The sequence below is a fragment of the Sander vitreus genome, chromosome 9 (genome assembly GCF_031162955.1).
Source record: "Sander vitreus isolate 19-12246 chromosome 9, sanVit1, whole genome shotgun sequence".
NCBI classification, from domain to species: domain Eukaryota; kingdom Metazoa; phylum Chordata; class Actinopteri; order Perciformes; family Percidae; genus Sander; species Sander vitreus.
The window spans coordinates 11,931,751-11,950,883 of NC_135863.1; the positions used below are offsets into that span (position 1 = coordinate 11,931,751).

Consider the following 19,133-nt stretch of genomic DNA (forward strand, 5'->3'; position numbering starts at 1 on the left):
GCTTTCACAAAGTAGACACATCGGCAGAAAAAAAATGAATCATAAGTACTAGCTTTATAGATTCATTTAGACTGAGCTTCCGGAAGGACAATCATAATAGGTATAAGGCCTGAAGACAAACAAAAACAACAAGCAACCAACTGAAAGTTAAGGCAAAAAGATCAGTTTTAAATTTGGATATAAAGGTATCAAAAGAGACGGACTGAAGTCAGCAGGGAGGTTATTCCAGAGGAAGGTGGCACAATAGGGATATGGAAATGCCCTGCAGCCTGCTGACTTCTTTTTATCTTTGTGAACAGAATGGAGAGCATGTGACAGAATGTAAAGTTATAGGATATCAATCAGGTATGAAGGGACGTGCCCATTTAGAATTTTATATTTGTAAGTCATCAGAAGCACCTGATCTGTCTTATCGGACAAAACCAATGAATGGGTTAGAATGTAAGCTAAAATTGGTGTAAGATGGGCAAATGTTCTGGTTTTTGTTGAAATAACTGCAGCATTCTGAACCATTTGACGACTTTTATTACTAGCACGCGAACCGTTAACACAAATCATTGTACCACAGGTTACAATGGTTGCTTTAGCTGTGAGTGTCTGGAGACTACAAAAGCTAAGATCGGTTTGAAAATAAAAAGTAGTCTAATATAATGTGGAGCACAGGGAGAGTTACAGAGTAGAGGAGTTGTCAATCTCAGAGAAGTCACAATGTGCGTCACTCAAAGCAGCGTCACAGCTTCCCATGTGAGAACTGATTCCCAAAATGTAAAATCTGCATTTATTTTGCTTCCATACAAAGCCACCCAGGTGCTGGCCTAGAGGTAAGTGATAGGTAGAAAGGTAGCTGGACTCCCTACCTGCTTCATTACTGATTTCATGGGAGCGTTACAAGCCACCAGATGGGCATTGACAACAATGGCGTCACACGTGGGGCCCCATGCTGGTGCAATCACAGTATAATGACCTTGAGGTGGTGGCAGAGCGTGCCCGAGTGACAAGATACAGACAGAAGGAAAGGGAGACGGAGAGATAAGGGCATTTCCAAACTGGCTGTCATCTCATAACTGAAATCCCTAAATGTCCACACATTGTCGCCCAGTAGTCGCCCTCTGTTGTCACAAGAGGTACAGTATTTGAATTGATTTTCAACAATTCAACAACTGCAAAATTGTTGTATGGAACCCTGCTGAACCAGCTGTAGCACAACGTGTAAATACACCAGCCAGTGAAGTGGGATACTACTTTATACATGATGTGATAATGATGATGTGAAAATACAAACATGGTGTGAAACTTTTAAACACCAGTGTGCTTGCTGTTTTTTAACTTGAGCTGCATTGTACTTAACAGGACAGCTTTGGCCTGACAACATTTCACAATTTTAAAGTGCATCACTTAACAGTAATTTTAATGGCTTTATGATAGTGAATCTTAATAGTTTTAGTAATGTATTAGTAGAAATATTTTTGTATATAACAGTTCCTCCTGAATCATTAAGTGTGCTTAAGGTATTGTATCCTCTTCTGTGCACGTCAGTGAGTTTAATTCATGTACTGGAAATATTATTTTGAGTGTCTGTCTATCTACTTATACAGTAAGGTGCTAATTTGGGGTTTTAATTGCACTGTAGTAGGGCTTAGGTGAGCAGCGTTGGGATGTGAGGATCGTGAGGAAACGACAGCAGAGGAGATGAGAAATGAGACACTAATGAAAGACATGAACTGAAAATGAGAGATAAAATGATGAAAAGAACAGTGTGCCACTGGCAGGCCTGAGTGGGCTGCGGAAAGAGCTAGAGGGAGGGAAAGAGAGTGAGACTTGGCCAGCCATTTTGTTGATCGCCTAAACAAATCAATCAAGGCCCGCTGGAGCACACTAATTGAATTACACAAATGGGACTGGGGGGGGTACACATGGCAAAGCTGCTACAAAGCAGCGACGGGGGTGGGTAGACCACGGCTTCAGGCACTTTCTGAAATTAATCATCCATGCTTGCCCCTCCATGCTTTTCTTTCAACCCCTCATCTGTCCTTCTGTTTTTCTGTGCTTGTCTGTCTATTCAACTCTTCCTCCTACCCCTCTCTGGTTTTTTCTTTTTTCTTTCTCTCTCTCCCTATTGCACACCGCACTTCTCATAAATGAGGCTATCTCTCCACCCCATCTGCTGTCTTTTTTCAGATCACCCCCACCCTTACGCTTTTTGCCGTCTAAATCCAGAACTAAATATGGATTTGTCAATATTCATGTTTTTGTTTTGTTTTAAAAATGAGACATGTTCTGATATATTTCCTGCTCGTCTACAGTACAGCTACAGAAAGGGTATTGAAAACCTGCAAATAACTGTTATAGTTTAAACATAGTGAAACATCTCAGTTTGGCTTCATTTTGGAAAGAAAATGATGACTTGTTAAAGTACCGAAGACTGCTGGCACTAACTAACCGCATTGAACAGCTTTGGTATGAAAATGTCTGTTCCAGAATCTGAATTGGCCTTCAAAAACATGTATTTGTTGAACTCTGCCCAGGCAGTCTTCTTTGTTATCACACGTTGGCACCTCAACGCTCCTCATCAGATCAGCCTGCGGCATGCAGCACTGTTAACCAGGGCAGCTGTCATGGCTGGGACAAATGTCCCAGACCCACTGCCCATTACAGTCTTCTTTACGGAATAGATGAAGGCAGTGAACATGATGCAAGACAGCCAGGAGTGGGTAGCAGTGGAGATTGGAGGTTGAGCGTGTTGGTGAGCAGGGAGGGTCACTTTGACTGAAATGGAGACTAATTAGTCCACATGAAAGTGAAGTCATTATTATCAGGGACTTTATTTGCCTCAACTGTAGCCACTGTTTTTTCTTCTTTGGGATCATAATGGTGGATCATACATTATGGAGCAGGACACAAAGAAAGAAATGGCACCAATCTTTTCTCCTCTGACCCAGAAAAACATGAATTATTACTTGGCAGGGGCGGCACAAGCTGGGCTTTATGGATGGTCGGTGTGACCTATAAGTGGAGGTCTCAGGTTCAATACCTGCAACAGCTTACATAATGTCCTTTAACATTCATTTGCCCTTTTTAAAGTGTCATTGAGCAAGATTAAGTAGCAAGTAAAGTAGTACTCAGTAATTGCAGGTCAATCTTGCAGTTGAAATTAAATTCTTACAATGTAATGTAATAAAATCACTGGCACTTTAGTACCATGCATTTGAACCCACAGTTAAGCGCATTTGTTTTGGTTTTCTGTCTTAAACAATCAGTCGACACAGTCAAACTGTGCTGATATCATATAAATTAAAATGAGCCATGCGTTTTATTGATCATACCATATCTTGGCAAGCAGAGGAGTCAACTCTTATAAACTGTTTTTCATGTTTTTGAATGAAATCAGAAAAAAAAAGAAGAATTTTGTTGGTTTATGTTTGTGATAAGACTTAATAGCTAAAGACAGGGAAGACATGCCATTAGGTCCCATATAGTATTCACTTAATAAGCACAGTCAGGCCATTTTGTGAGCGACACAGTTTGTTGCTAGGCAAGTCTTTATCAGCAAACTTCCAATGTTTGAACCGACTGGGTATGTGGTTTTTATTTTGCTTGTGAAAAATTATTTTTAGCATTTATTTCATCCCTTTTGTTTCCTCTTTTCCTGATTAAAAAAATAAATAAATTCCAATGGCCAGTCACGCTCTGATGAGCCACAGGCTGACATGGTAGACCGAGTGCAATTATGCAAAACACAGTGCAGTCATATTAAAAAAAACAAAAAAAACACAAGGAAATTGTAGGAAAAATACACATGCTGGTCAGCTGGTGACAAAGGTTTTGAAAAGGGGGAGTTTGTTTTGGGTGCACACATGCACGTGTTTTCTGCAGCTTGAGATGGATCATCAAAGAGGGTCCGCTTGGATTTATATGTTAAAAGCTCTTAGAGGTCTGTTATCTTTAAATTCTAATATTATCTGGCTTTAAATTGACTGCCTGATATTGCATCCCCATTATGTGTGACTCTGACAGAGAGGAGCATAAAGCCTCTCAAAATAGAATAAAGTTGTGATTGTTCTCTCACTTATCTTTTCTGTCCCTCTTATTCTGGGCTTCCTTCATCAAACATTTGTTCACACAGATTTTATTGTATCCGGTGTGTACAATTAAATGTATCAGTATGTTGTTGTTATTCATTTTCAAGTGTTTATTCACTTTAAGATAAATCATAACTCGCCAAGATTTTCACAAGGGTAAGAATGATGTCAGTCTAGTTACAAGAGTCAAACTTAGGGTTTCAATTTTGAGACAGAATAATAATGACAAGTTTAAGACTTATAATATAGGAATATTATATATAAATAAGAATAAATGTCCATTCGTCCTCCTCCTCTCTGTGCTCCTCTTCCTTTTCTTTCTTCCTTTGTCTCTCCCCCTCCTATCTCTCCTTCTTGCTTCTCCTCCCTGCCTTTTTCTTCCTCGCTTTTTTCCTACCTCAATTGTTCTCCCTCTCTCTGTGTTCCGCCAGCGGAAGGAGTCTTTATGTGTTCTTCACAGCTCCACTGAATAATAGCTAGAATATGTAATGAAGCCAGTAGGGGCTTGAAAACAATAGATAATGCCACCTAGCGAGGAGCCTTCTCAACCAAAGATAGAAAGGAAAAGATGAAACTCCCCCCATCCCCTCAAACACTATTTCTTTCTCTCTCTCTCTCTCTCTCTCTCTCTCTCTCTCTCCCTGCCCTTCCCTCTCCCCTCCGCCAGGAGGTTCAATTCACAGCAGCCAATGTTGGTTTTAATTGGCTCTCAATTAATTTAGTTTGGCTCATTATCTGTCACCCTCCCCATGTTGGAAGTTGTGTTTTGTTGACCTTCAAATGACATGTGTTAATCATTATTTTTTACACAAAGACATTTGTATTTGTTGGAAGCATTTGGACCGGTAGACTTTCAGCAGTTGGCACACACAATTAAAAAAAACCATATGAAATATAGAATATTTCTTCTGATTTGACTGTTTGGTAACAGTCAACAAAAGCCCTTCAGCATAATTTTTTATGAAGCATTGAAAAATATTGCATCAACTTCAGCCTTCCAGTGATTTTATAATTCAGCACAGGGGCCGAGGCTGACAAGCCGCTGGCAGAGCTTTCTGGAACCATCCACCTGGAGTTGAACTTCACACAGTCCTTACTTTATGGTCTCCCTCGTGTTGAGGCAGTAGGCTTCTGAGCACATTCCAAGCCACCTGCCACCAGGCTGGCATTTGCTTTTCCAAGCGCACATCAAACCAATCCAAATCAGATTCCATGCATAAACACAGAGCGAAGACTCCACCACCTGCACTCTGCAGGTAGACATTTTCATTTAGTTTATAAGCTATCTGCCAGAAATGGCTCCCTCTGGGGGATGAGGATGATCTGAGCTGTAGAGGGAAATGAAGAGAACGGAAAAAAATAGAGTATAGATTGTTGAAGCTTCAGGTATGTTTTCTTTTTCTAAGAGTAGATATCTATGTACGGACTCCAAGCTGTAAAATATTCTAAGAGTACTAGGCCGTGGCCAAGGTGTAAGTGTGACTAATCTTTATAATTAAACAGAATCAATGGTCTCATTTGTGGCCGAGCTGAAAAGTGTTATTAGACCAATGTTCCAGAATAGTTGCTTTGTACAACATTGTGTTCCCTCCGCTTGCTGATGTGATGGAGTAGGTTATTGTATATTACAAAACATCCTGGGCAGCGGCTGGCGTATTGATGTTTCCTGGCTAAACGCTAACGAGCGATGGTGCTGTGTTTGTCAGGGAGGCCTGGGCTGCAATCTGTCTGCTGAGCCAGCCAGAAGCCTTAATGATATCATCAGGAAATGCCGTCAACAGCGCTGTAACAAGGAATGATCTGACGCCCGTTGTTTCACCTCCCTCCTCCGTCCCCCAAACCCTTTTTTATGTGCCGTTGCCATGCATTTAGGTTGAGTTTCTTTGCACATACTAGAGACGAAATCTAACACCTGATAATATATAGTCAGTTTGAAACATGCCCTAAGGAGTTCATATAAAACCTTATACCCTAAAATATGACAATATGCAGAAAATTAATGAAATGAAGAGTAATTATAACAAAACATGAATTACAAGTTAAATACAACACAAATGATTGAAAACAACCTAATCACAATGGTAGCCGGTATATAATTCCATGTGGATGTACTTTTAATTTCTCTCTCCCTATAATGTGTGTTTACCATATGTAATGTAAGACTTAGATGCGTCTTTATTCTCTTGAGTAGTTATCACACAGTTTGTAATGCTTTGAGTGGTTAATATACAGTGGGGCTGAGCTGCTGCATTATGCACCATGCCAGTGTTAATTTGTACATGAACTACATGTCTAAGTATTTTCCCATGACCCCTTTTCCCCCAACACACATAGACTGTCCCTTTGGGAGTGCTATGCAAAGGGCGATTTGTTAGTCTCACTCAGTTTACAGGCCCATCTCACCACCCTTCTCCATTACCTTTCATCACACTTGCATCATTACTTTGTCCTCATGGCTTTTTAAAAGAGATCTTATGTCTGACATGAGTTGCATAGACCAGCATAGCCACAAACCTAGTGTGTCTGTTTCAGTCCACCTTTTTATGTATTTATTTCCTCCGCCTTTTATCTGGGGATGACTGAGGCTGGAGAGGAACCCAGTTTGTCATGACAATTAGCATTAGCATTGCAGAGATAAACAGTTGTTGACAAAATTGTCCTGAGAAATTCAAGATACCTTGCATTAAGAAGATTGTCTGACTCGTTCATGCACTGTCATTGACAAGTCGACTAATCACATGCTCCCTGCTCTCTTTCTTTCTCTCTTGTTCTCTTTCCCTCCCTCCCCTCTTGTTTTTGTTGCATATTGTGATTCACCAGGTGCCTTGCAGATCGAGAACAGCGAGGAGACAGACCAGGGGAAGTATGAGTGCGTGGCGTCAAATGTGGAAGGCGTACGCTACTCGTCCCCTGCTAACCTTTATGTGCGAGGTAGGGAGCAACCCGGCCTCAGAGCCAGGCCAAAACAATAAAAGCATCCACCCATTCTAACTTAAATGTCTGAACAGTGCAGCTCAGCTTTAAGTGGCATTACTGTTGAGCCTAACACATGATAATTGCTTCCATTCTAGCACAGCTGTATTTGCACAAAATGTGTTTTGCAAAACAGTATTACCAGAATAATATAAATCTTTTAGCATTTGATAGTATTGCCTGCCCACAAATGTAATTTCGTTTGCACTGAAACTTCCAAATGTAAAACTATAATTGACCAACTAATTTTCTTCTCTGTTATGATGTTATGCTCCATTTTGTCTTTGAATGCCCTCCCCTACTCGCTCGGAAGGAAATGTGTAGCACAACAAGCCGTATGTCTTTTACTATCAGTTGTAAGACGCCTTCTACCTGTAATTGTGTGCCCGATAAAATGTCTCCCCCTCCGTCAAAGTTATGGAACCCAAAAAGAGTCAGACATCTTTTTGATTAGCCTTTTTCAGGTACAGGAACACAACGGTAAGTCTTGATTTTGATTGGGTGGCGAGGTATTAATGCCTACCAATCAAAATCTAAACTCCTTCTCCTTCTGCAGTTTGGGGGGGTAACAGGATTTCCTTGTGGTGAATTAATAGAAAAGGACTCTTCACACAGTCAGTTGCTCTGTAATACAAAAAAAAATGCTCCGTTGCATAGATTATAAATAGTGCACTTCCTCTACTTTTTCTTCATGTTGTTCTGGAGCATAAATCCATAGTTCTCCCCTGTTTCTGCTGTGGGGTATTATCTTTAAAGCCTTTTACAGTCAGCAGTAATTTAGGCTGGCATGTTCCAGCAACGTGAAGATATGAACAACAATCAGTCACAGAGAATGTTGAGTTTCATAGGAAACATGCAATGAAGACAAAGGCCTACCCTCTACCACTAATGCTAAATGACAATGAATCCCTGTTGAGGGAGCTCTGATAAATTGAAGCAGATGCATTTTCGACATGTATTATTTATATTGTGCATATTAAATAAAGATGCCTCGGTATCTACTCAGTTTGTTCCCTCTGCTGTGTACCAAATAACTTTGTTCCCAATAAATAATGCATTACCCTGACATTATAAAATGGGTCAGGGAGCTGCTTTTTCATTATTATTGCTATTATCATACCCTGTGAAGTAGCAGCATAAGGAAGAAAAATTCAACTGTTAGAAGGTAAAAAAAATGGTTCATCAAGATTAGTGCGTCTTTTTGCCAGCATTCATCCTGGAGACTCGTGCTGTCTCCACTGTGATGCAGTAACACTTAATGTCAAGTAGCTATCCCCTTTTGTCACATACAGCACCGTGGGATTTAAAAGGTTCATTACAGTCAAGAGCTCTACAGGGATCATTAAATAGCAATAATGGGAACACATTGTTGACACAGCACTGGGATATTTAGTAGTTCCTTTGGTCAAAACCACACAGATATACCCTGATATCATTTCCAACAATTCATGTGATCTCCATGAACACTGGCTCCATCAGCATGCTTTTAAAAGGCTACACAAGGGTCATATTTAGTCAGGTACTTTCACACTATGTAACACACTTGTTATTGCTTGATGGTGTCGACCTTTGTCTGTTTTCAGTTAACTTTTGTCAGTCAATTCTGATACTTGATGTTGACTATGTTTTGTTCACAAAGCGAAATGCACTCGAGATTAGCAGCTGTGGTAGAGATCAATATTCAGAAACAAAATAACAATCCTAAATTGTATCTGGGACATAACATACCCAGGAAGATTGAGCCTACTTCCCAAACAGAAACCATAATTACTGTGCTTCTGATTGGCTTCTAACAACATTTACTGTAACTGTCTTGAACTGCAGCTGCTAATTTCAGCCCAAACTGTGTCTTTTTTTCTTTTCTATCTCTCATTAGTTTTTCTTTATTTTCTCTTTATTTGGTTTCCTTCTCTAACAAAAGCAAATACAGCCACCACAGGAGCCTCTCCTTGTGGCTATAAGGAGCTTGTGAAATTTGAAATTATGAGTATGGTACACTTGATTTGACTCTAGTGGCGCCTCACTATTTTTTTCTTACCAGACGACAGTGCGGCCACTGGGGTGTATCTGATTGTTTTGGTTCAAAGTTTATTTAAGGGTGGTGGGGAGGGGGGGCAGGCAAGTGTACTTTCAAAGACGGGTGTCACTGATAGCAGGGACAAGGGAAAAAGGAGGAAAAAAGGATTAAAGAAGAGGGAAATGTAGCTGCAGCTAAACACCTTGAGGTGGCTTTTTTTACTCTCTCTGTGTTTCCCCTATTTTTCTCTTCTCCTCATGTCATTGTGTTCTGCATCAACCCCTTTACATCCCTCAGAGCTTCGAGAAGGTTGGTGTGTTTTTTCTTTTTTACTTTTTTTAACCCGCATTTGAAAAAAAAATTCAACATGTTGAAAATTTTTAGCTGTATTTGCCTATTACAGAGCTCGATTCATTACTAATTTGAAGCAATACTAATTAGTTAATCCAAACTGCTAAATGATTATGGAAGAAATGTATCTTTATTTCCAAGGAAGAAATGATGAAAGCAAACCCGATTAGCTCGGGTCTTGTTAATTTACTTTTATGTTTGCATTGTGGGGCCTTTTCTCGTTTTGCATCCTTTGGTATTGCTTCTGCACCTAAAGGCTTTCTTGCATGTGTTGGCATGGAAACCCAGCACGTGGAAATAACAGAACCTGATGCACGGTGGGAGAATGTAACTGCGCTTGCATGCCTGTACAGAATCCCTTTGGCCGTGTTGGTCTTTTTCTTAATGCATTCCCTGTGTTTTGTTCAATTGTTTCCTTCTCTTCCTTTGGTTTCTCAACTAGTGTTTTCCCTGATACAACCTGATTTGTTGGCTTTCCTTTATTTAGTTTAAGTTTTTGTGTTGTGATTATGGTATTGTGTTTGTGTGTGTTTCCTTTTGTTTCAGTTCTGTTCTTGAACTTACTTCTGTTAAAAATATTTGTCTTTTTCTGGTTAATTTGTTTGTGAGATTTGTGTTTCTTTTTCACAATGATGCTGCTCTGCTTCTTGACTCTCGGAGTGCCAATGCAAATGCCGAATGAAATAATAAGTGTGTATACAGCCAGTGTTCCTGTCATCTTGTTTATAGCGATCCATTACTGAAAAAATTAGACCTGATTGGGCCTGATTGGGTTCCGTGGTGATTTCAGGCAGCCATTAAGGGATGCCATTTACAGTGCCATGTGGATCAATAACAATATAATGACTTCAACATCACATTTGCTGTTGCTTAGCGGGTGCTCAAAGATACTTTTATTTTAAAATGGTGGCAGCTAGATGTGATTGGTTTCGTTGAGTGACTGCTGTTTGCATTCCCTCGCAGTCATGACACTCAATCAAATTATAATTTATTATTCAAAAACCGTCCTTCCCTTGTACACACACACACACACACACACACACACACACACACACACACACACACACACTTATAGAAGACAATTGATTTTTAGGTTGATGTGACTAAAGTAATGATGATTCTGAAACTGGATTAAAACAGGACACAGTAATTAGTTTTTTTAAGCATTCATACTGTATTCCTAACACAATAAAGGGGATGAAATTGCTAAATGAATTGGAGATCAATGCAAGCAGTGATTTATATTGCAATTGGCTTGGACCAACTTTCCCTCCTCTCTTAAGAGGTTCTACCTAAATGTCAATACATCAGCATGTGCACCAGGTTTTCCAAGACATATCCAACTGAATCCAATCTATACTGTATCTCATGTCACCTGCTGCTGCTTGCCTGTACATTTGAATGGCTCTACTAGTCTTACGAATACATAATAAACATATTTTTGGAAAGCAACCACGGTTTTTGGCTAGTATTACATATGGCTTAACAAGTCTGTGCAGTTCAGGCATATCATTTATTCAGATAGAAGAGTGAACACACTTCCACCCATATCAGTCTCCTCTGAGAGTGGGAGTATTTGTATGTGCGGCTGTCAAAGTGTGCTGATCTCTAGGAGATTAGACTGATCTCTGTAAAGTATCTGAAAGACATATTAAAACTGACTACTGCTCCAACAGCAAACAAAATTAATTCCCATGCTTTGGCAGCCTTTATATAATAACATGCAACATGCTGCACCAAATTTACCACTGGAATCTGCATATTTGAAGTCTTTTGCTCTTGGCAACTTTGGAGCCCAAATGTATGTTGCTTAAGGGCACCTTGACAGTTGCTATTTACCTTCTAAGTATGTGCAAGCCAGCAAGATAATTTGATTCTATCTTTTTTTCTCTTTTTCTTGCCATTTGTGACTAACTCCTGAGCTTTTTGCTTGTCAAGAGTTTAAATGCTAAATGGACTGCATTTTTATAGCGCTTTTAAACCTTACCGGACAAAGCGCTTTACAATTTGCTTCTATTGAATTCACCTATTCACACACACATTCATACACCAAAGGTGAGTTTAATTGAGCCTCACGTCTCACTGAGCCCCAAGATATTAGTAAGAGAAACCCCCTCAAAAGAATATGTAATGGTAGTCAGTGTTTTCCTTTCTGAAGATGCTGAATATAGCAGAAATATTTTATTCCATTGCACCAGCCAAATCATTTGTCCCTAATATATATATATATATATATATATATATATATATATATATATATATATATATATATATATATATATATATATATATAAATAAATAAATAAAATAATCTCTTCTGATCTAGCAGTTATCTCAGACACAAATTAAAGTTTTAATTCCAACTCTATGCACCAATTGGCTATCAAATTACTTTTTCTCAGTAATTGTAACAGTTGAGTCCGTGAAAGCCACCAATCAATAATCTGTCATTGCTGCCCTCCACATAATAGTGTCCACAAAGCATGGCACAATCCCACTGTAAGAAACCAAGAATAATGAAAGCCTGACAATGTCTACATTGGGTTTTTATATCAAATGATAAGTCTTAAGAATAACACTGATGCAGAAAGACTGCGCTGTGATGTATGCATGTGCATGTTTGCCCTTCTACAAAGGTATCTGCCTGATTTTGAATGTGCTTGCATGTCCTGCTATGCATTTGTGTGTAACGTTGGGAAAGAAAGCTAGATTACACCTTATGTTCTCACTGGCCAAAGCAAAATCCTGCCAACTCTATTAGATGTTTGTCTCAAGGAGTCCTGAAGTTTATAACCATCCCTCAAAAAATTCTTCTTGCCATCTGATGTGCATTTATTTTTTTTATACAAAACAAAAGTTTCATTACCTCCTATTCTCATGCAAATACGTGAATACACTCCCTTTCTCAATCGTTATGATAATATTCACTGAAGGGATCACCACAGTGAGGGGACATGCTTGTGGTACCATTTGGCTGCTTGTCATCTACCTGTAAGACAATAGAAAAAAAGTCTTACACTCTGAAATCCCCTCAATCTGCTGCTTACTATTATTAGATACGCCTGCCATGATTTCTGTCAGTTTTCTTAAGGTTATAATTTCCATTTTGATGAGCCACCAATAGTGACTGTTTAGCATTGGCGCAGCCAAGGTATGTTAATATGGGCCGGCCCCCGTGGCTTATATGTAAATGCTGTAGGCCTCACCCAGCAAGTGTGACTAAAGGATCTCCATACTGCGCCTGTGTCCTCAGGCAGCAAGAGGGTGTAATCTCAGCTTCAAGGTGACACTAAAGGCTGCACATTATTTTGGCTTCCCCCTTCATTTTGGGGCAGCAAAAACTGCCTCACCAAAATGGCCGATAATGTCCACCTTCTGACCTCTGTTTTTTGGCACAAATCCCTCCACAACACCGCCCACTATTAGAGTTAGTGCAGTACTCTGGCGTTCTCTCTCGACTGCTTTCACCTCGTCCACTGTAAGGCTTCTTGTCTTTTTCTCCACATTGGGGCTTGAAACAAGATTATATGTTGTTAGTAGTCCAAATGAAAGGTATATGTTTGTTTTATTATCTCTCAATTCCAAATGGGCCGGCTGGGCTCCTGCTCTCTGTGAATGAGGAGCCTGTCCATGCAATTGGGATTCTTCATTTTCTTTGATTCACTGGCACTACATTTTAAGGGTAGGATAGCATACTACACTTATATACACAGCATTTGCGAGCTTACTGGATTGTTGGCATATCAGAGTTACACTGTCTACTTGAACATCCAATCATGTCATACAGGCCTAGCTAATGATAGTGCAGTGATAAGTTTGCATGTCATACTGATATTTAGACACAGTTAATGTTGTTTCCCAACGTGTCTACTGGGTTTTAAGATGTATCGTTATTTCTCCCAAGATAAGTGTAATGTGATGTAGCATCAACTGACCTTGAGCTCTTGATCTTCTGTTGTTACCAAAGATTAAATGTATTCATGCGTCAGACACACTGGTCGTTCTGTTGACAGGTAGACTGCCTATCATCTGTGTGAGCCCCAATGCCATGAAGACTTTAAGAAAGGAAGTTTTTGTGTATTGTCTCAGTGATTTTACTGGCAGGCCACAGCCAAAAGGTACCAGAATTTGGCAGGTGGCTGGTGTTACAGTAGTTCCCACATTGCCCTGACAGTGTACTATACAGTAGGTACTCAGAGGTGAACAGAGACATCTTCCTGTGGAGAAACCTCATTCACTCAGCCACTTCCACTTCCGGTCCATTGGCTGACCTGAGCCCCACGGTGAGAAGAGACATCAGACACACTTTGATTGGACATTTCCACTAAAAACAGAACCTGTTCGCCCTATTTAGTTGTTACCATTCTTTTGGATTGGAAGCAAAATTCAAGCAGAGACAAATCATAGCTGAAAAACATCTAATAGTATTGATGCATACCTCTTTGTTGAACACAGCTGCACTCTGGTACTGTCTATGCTATTCGGACTTAGTTATTTTTGTGGATCTGTCCAGTTTTATTTATTTCCTTTCATTTTGTGCGTGAGTGTCTGGAACAATGCTATACTTGGGAATGAATGGCATGCTTGGATGGGCTTGGGTGACATTTTTGGATTGTATTGGTTCCCTGGTGTCTTCCCAAGTGGATGGGGGCGCACCTGGGTATGTCACTCATGCCATAGCCACACCCATGCATGTCTATGTGAGGAATGGGCTGCCCTTTCACCTTTGTTGTTCAGTAAGGCTTTTTTTTTTGACAAATTAGAATGCAGAAATTTATTTTCTGTAACTATATGATATGCTTTTTTGCCATTTTTCCAGTTCACCATGTGTTTTAGAGTACTTCCCATTTGGACTTCGTAACTATCCTATTACACCTGTCACATTGAGACAAAGCATGCTATCTCAACCCAAAAGTTCATGCGTCCCATTGATTACAGTAATTCAATTTTTATACTGTCAGTTTAGGGCAGAACATGTTATGATTCTTTGATTGTGTTTTTTACGTTGATTCTAATACATGGAAATTTATTTTAAGGACAGACTCTTTGAATCTGCTATTGACTATTTTTTCTTGGTACATGTTATGCCAAATCAGTCAAAGGTCAGTGATGAAGTTTTTGCCCTCAAGGTCAGGTCTTGTCTTGCCCAAGGTAGTAATAAAATTGACATTAACAGTGAATTACAGGACTCACAGGATGCATGTAGAGTAGTACAGAGAAGTGATTATTTAAGCGCTCAGGTCATTAAATGTCATTTATCTGGTAAAAATCCCCTTAGAGTGTGTGTAGGTGATATTTGTGCCCTTAGTTTGTCGGAAAAAGTGAAAGTGTCCCATGCAACGATCATATGAATCCCATTTGGATCGACACGGTGTATTTTGGAATGCTACCTATCCTTGATGCCCTTCTCAGTCTCCCCCCTAAATCTTCCCCTCAGTCCTCACCCACCCCACACACACACACCTCACGTCCTAAGACTTCCCAAGTTACATTTGCATGGAGGTGCAATGTTAAAGGCGGGGAGAAGGGGAGGTGTAGTTGATTCTTGATTTTAAGCCCCAGTGTGTGAGACCTCCAAACCCACTTTGAGCCATGGTCTTTTTTTCTTTTGTTTTGATTTAGAACCACAGTCTCCTTATTCTATCCCCCACTTATGCCTTCCTCCTCCTCCTCCTCCTCCTCCTCCTCCTCCTCCTTCCTTTTCTCCGACAACCCAAACCCCTCCCCCTCCCCTTTGCGTACTGTACAGTATGTCTGCGTGCTCATCCGTCACTGTCTGTCTGCCCGTCTCCCTCTGTCTGTCTTCGTGTCTGCTGTCTTGCTGCTTGAGTCTGTTTTGTTCTGCCTCGTGGCTTGTCTCTCGTCCCTGTCTTTCCTGTCTTGTCTATCTGTCTGTCTCTAAATCAGCTCTTCCATTGAGTTCATCGCTTTTTACTTCTACATCTGCACTACTTGGCTTATCTTTCTTTGACCTTCTTTGCATCCCAACAAACAATTTGACATTAAATAGATGTAGATATTTTGGTTTGCAGCGATTGTTGAAAAGCTGTTTAAAATAGTGACACATGGATGTTATAGACCTCTAGTAGTCCATATCTGTTGTCTGTATCTTTTTGGTGAATTCAAAACCTAAATACGTTTGTTTGAAACAAGTTAAAGTCTTAATATTTCATTTTTAATGTACCAGAAGAGAGTTTTCCCTCAGCACAAAGTGGTACCGGACTATCAGGCATGTAAAATGTTTGTTTCTCCTATGATTATATATGTTGGAATTCTGGCGTTTGACCGAACAGCAATATGGGCAATTCTCCACCTCATCTTGGCTTAGGCAGAACAAATCCAAATGTCGCTCACCTTATATTTATATAGGCAAGAGAAATCCTGCATTATATAAGACTTAGTTATTTAGTGTTGAACCACCTCTTGCATGACACTCTTTGTCAAGTGCTTGCTGGGATGCCTCTCATGAACACAGTGTTTTTGCTAACTCATACTCTTTCACTTTCTAACTCTTGCATACTGTACACACGCACACTCATACCAACGCAGGAAATATATACATCTGTGTATATACACATACACACACATGCAAGTACACAATACCTTTCACGCCCTTCCTCTGCGTCTCAGACTCATTATCAACCTCCTTTCACCCAACTCCTATCCATGAGTTTTGAGGTCCTCCCTGTCTCCCTCTCTTAGCTGTCATTCTGCCCTTATTCATCTACTTTTCTCTTTCCCTTTCCCTCAATCTTTTTTTCTTGTTCTCTGGATTTCTACTCCCTGGTAATCCAGTTCTGTTTCTTGACTCCACCACTCTGTGATAGTAGCCTCTCTAGCTACAACTACTAGTTTTTTTCTATGTATTTTTAGGCACACACCTTGTTCCTCAATACTTATTTTGTGTTATTTGGGAGTGCGATGTGACAATGTGCCACCATCACATTTTGTCACATTTGCTGGAGAAAAACTAAGTTTACATAGCATTGAAGTGGGTGACCCCCCCTTCACCCTTCTCCAAACCTTCCCCTCTCCTTTTCTTCCTCTGTCACTCTTTGCTCCTCTGTTCCCTTTCTTCCTCTCCTCTCCTCAGATGCTTTATCCTCTATCTTGTATTTCTTCTTTCCTCTCCAATCGTCTTTTGTCTGGGCATGCTAGCGACCCTTCAGTTATATTCCTCAATGCATTTTATCTCAATTTTTATATCTGATTTTGTTATCATTTACTCCTAATTTATCTCGGTCTATTTATGCATGCTGTCTGTGAAACTGATAGCTGCATCTATCAATGGAACCGTGTCAGATCTTAATAAGGCTTTGTCCAGTGGATCTACCCTAAACCACAAAAATCTGATTAAAGTTTCTCATCTTTAAGACATCTAGGTAGAAGAGACAGGTCAAGTGTAAACTTGTGCTAGAATGTGTTTAGAGATCTTGTAGAGATGGTCAATAGCCCAGTAACCCTATACTTCCTGTGCTGTGGGAGAAGCCTGTAATGGCCTACTTCCTGTTTGGCATGTGTGCCTGAGAGGACAGGAAGTTCCAGGTTGCCATGGTGGCTTTATGTGATAGCATTATCACATGGCCTTTACTACACACCATCATACTTCGTGATCAGGTTATGCCGTAGTTGTATATATGTCAGCAGTTCAGTTCCAAAGATGAGAAACTCGTAATAGATTTTTGTGTCTTTAATTGTGCTGTGATGGGTCAAATTTTGGTCAATGGAACCTTGTTGCTATGAATCGTTGCTTTATTGTTAATCTACTTTGTTGTTGAAGCAGTTCTGTTAGTTTAGTTCCTTCTCTTTATTTGTATATTGTTTTTATGTTTTGAAAAGTCTACTTCTTTTATTTTGTGTACAGTATCATGTTGAACCTTCTGTGTTAAGTATTTCCTTGAGAAGGGTCCATTTTCATCAGCCTCTCTTGTTACTTCTCTCTCTTTTTAAAAAAAAATCCCTTTCCCTGTTTTGTCATCTTCTCCCCTTCCTCATGCCTTCCCCCAGTCCGGCGGGTGCCTCCTCGCTTCTCCATTCCACCAACGAGTCAGGAAATTATGCCCGGTGGCAGTGTGAACATAACGTGTGTGGCGGTGGGGTCGCCCATGCCTTACGTCAAGTGGATGCTGAACTCAGAGGATTTGACACCGGAGGATGAGATGCCAGTGGGCAGGAATGTTCTTGAGCTGAGCAGCGTCCGTGAGTCAGCAAACTACACCTGCGTGGCCATGAGCAGCCTTGGCATCATTGAAGCTGTGGCGCAGATCACTGTCAAATGTAAGAGATAACTGTGCTTGTGAAGAGGTGTACTCATGAAGAAGAGTAACTTCAGTTAAGTCTGAAATGATGTACAGAAAACTCTGGTGACAATGTGTATTGTATAATGTCCATTGTGAAGGAATTCCCAAGTTTTCCTTTTTTGCTACAAAGTTCTTCAATTAGTCACTGTCATGATAAATGACTGTTTCCTCTTTCCTTCCTGTTTTGTCACCATAACAGCTCTCCCCAAGCCTCCAGGTACTCCTGTGGTTACTGAAACTACTGCCACAAGTGTGACCATCACCTGGGACTCTGGCAACCCAGACCCAGTGACTTACTATATCATCCAGTATAGGGCCAAGTCCCCAGACAGCAAGTATGAGACGGTGGACGACATCACCACCACACGTTACAGCATTGGTGGCCTGTACCCCAACACGGAGTATGAAATCCGTGTCTCAGCCGTCAACACAATTGGCCAGGGTCCTCCCAGTGAGCCGGTAGAAACACGGACTGGTGAACAGGCCCCTGCCAGTCCACCACGAAACATCCAGGCCCAGATCATATCCCAAAACACTATGATGGTGCGCTGGGAAGAGCCCGAGGAGCCCAATGGTCAGATCAAGGGATACCGCGTTTATTACACCATGGATGACAACCAACCCATGAGCCTCTGGCAGATCCATAATGTCCAGGACAGCATCATCACCACTATCCAGAGCCTGGTTCCTCAAGAGACATACACAATCAAAGTCCTAGCATTCACCTCTGTAGGAGATGGACCCTTCTCAGAGCCCATCCATGTCAAAGTACTGCAAGGAGGTAAGGATAAAAAACAGATTTTCTGCTGGAAAGTGTGCATACAATAGGCACCTGTATAATGTTTAAACCAAGTTGTTAGGTTAATTTAAATTAAGTTATACAGAAACTGGTGAATGCTACATCTATTAACCAGCCTTCTGCTTAAGGAGAATACTTTGACAACCAATGACGAACATCTTCAGCTGTTTTTGTGCATCCGCAGCACATTTTCTGGAACTTTAGACAGACTGTGCCTGCTGCCAAAGAAACAAGTTTTCTCTCCAGTTATGCAAGGTTCACCCACACATCTGTGGCCAAAGGATGACAAAAGTCAGTTTGATCATGGCAGAATGAATACAAAAACAGCCACATTTGAGAAAGAACCAAAATCAGGCAGCTCACCAGAATCGGTTATAGGGCTGAGAAAAATCAGGCACCTCCAACTTCAGAGACCCCACACTAAATAGAGCACTTTGTACCAGCTTGCCACTGGGGCACAAACTTTTGTACTTCATGATAATCTATTCCTTTCAATTTAATGCCATTTAATCCTCTTCCATTTTATGCCAAATCTCATTATGCTCATCATGTTAGTGTATATATAGAAATATGCTCTTTTATTAAGAAATCACTGAACAGGAAAAATAACTTCA

At 40.5% G+C, this 19,133-nt stretch overlaps 1 protein-coding gene across 3 annotated transcripts in view; it reads left to right on the plus strand.

Annotated features, from left to right (window-relative positions):
* Positions 1-19,133, plus strand: part of ptprsa (protein tyrosine phosphatase receptor type Sa) — a 185,894-nt gene that overhangs the window by 100,784 nt on the left and 65,977 nt on the right. For all 3 annotated transcript variants that reach the window (XM_078258753.1, XM_078258755.1, XM_078258754.1), the window contains exons 6-8: positions 6,900-7,010; positions 17,428-17,697; positions 17,920-18,501. In XM_078258753.1, coding sequence (XP_078114879.1) covers positions 6,900-7,010; positions 17,428-17,697; positions 17,920-18,501 — 963 coding nt within the window. The remainder of the gene's footprint in view (positions 1-6,899; positions 7,011-17,427; positions 17,698-17,919; positions 18,502-19,133) is intronic.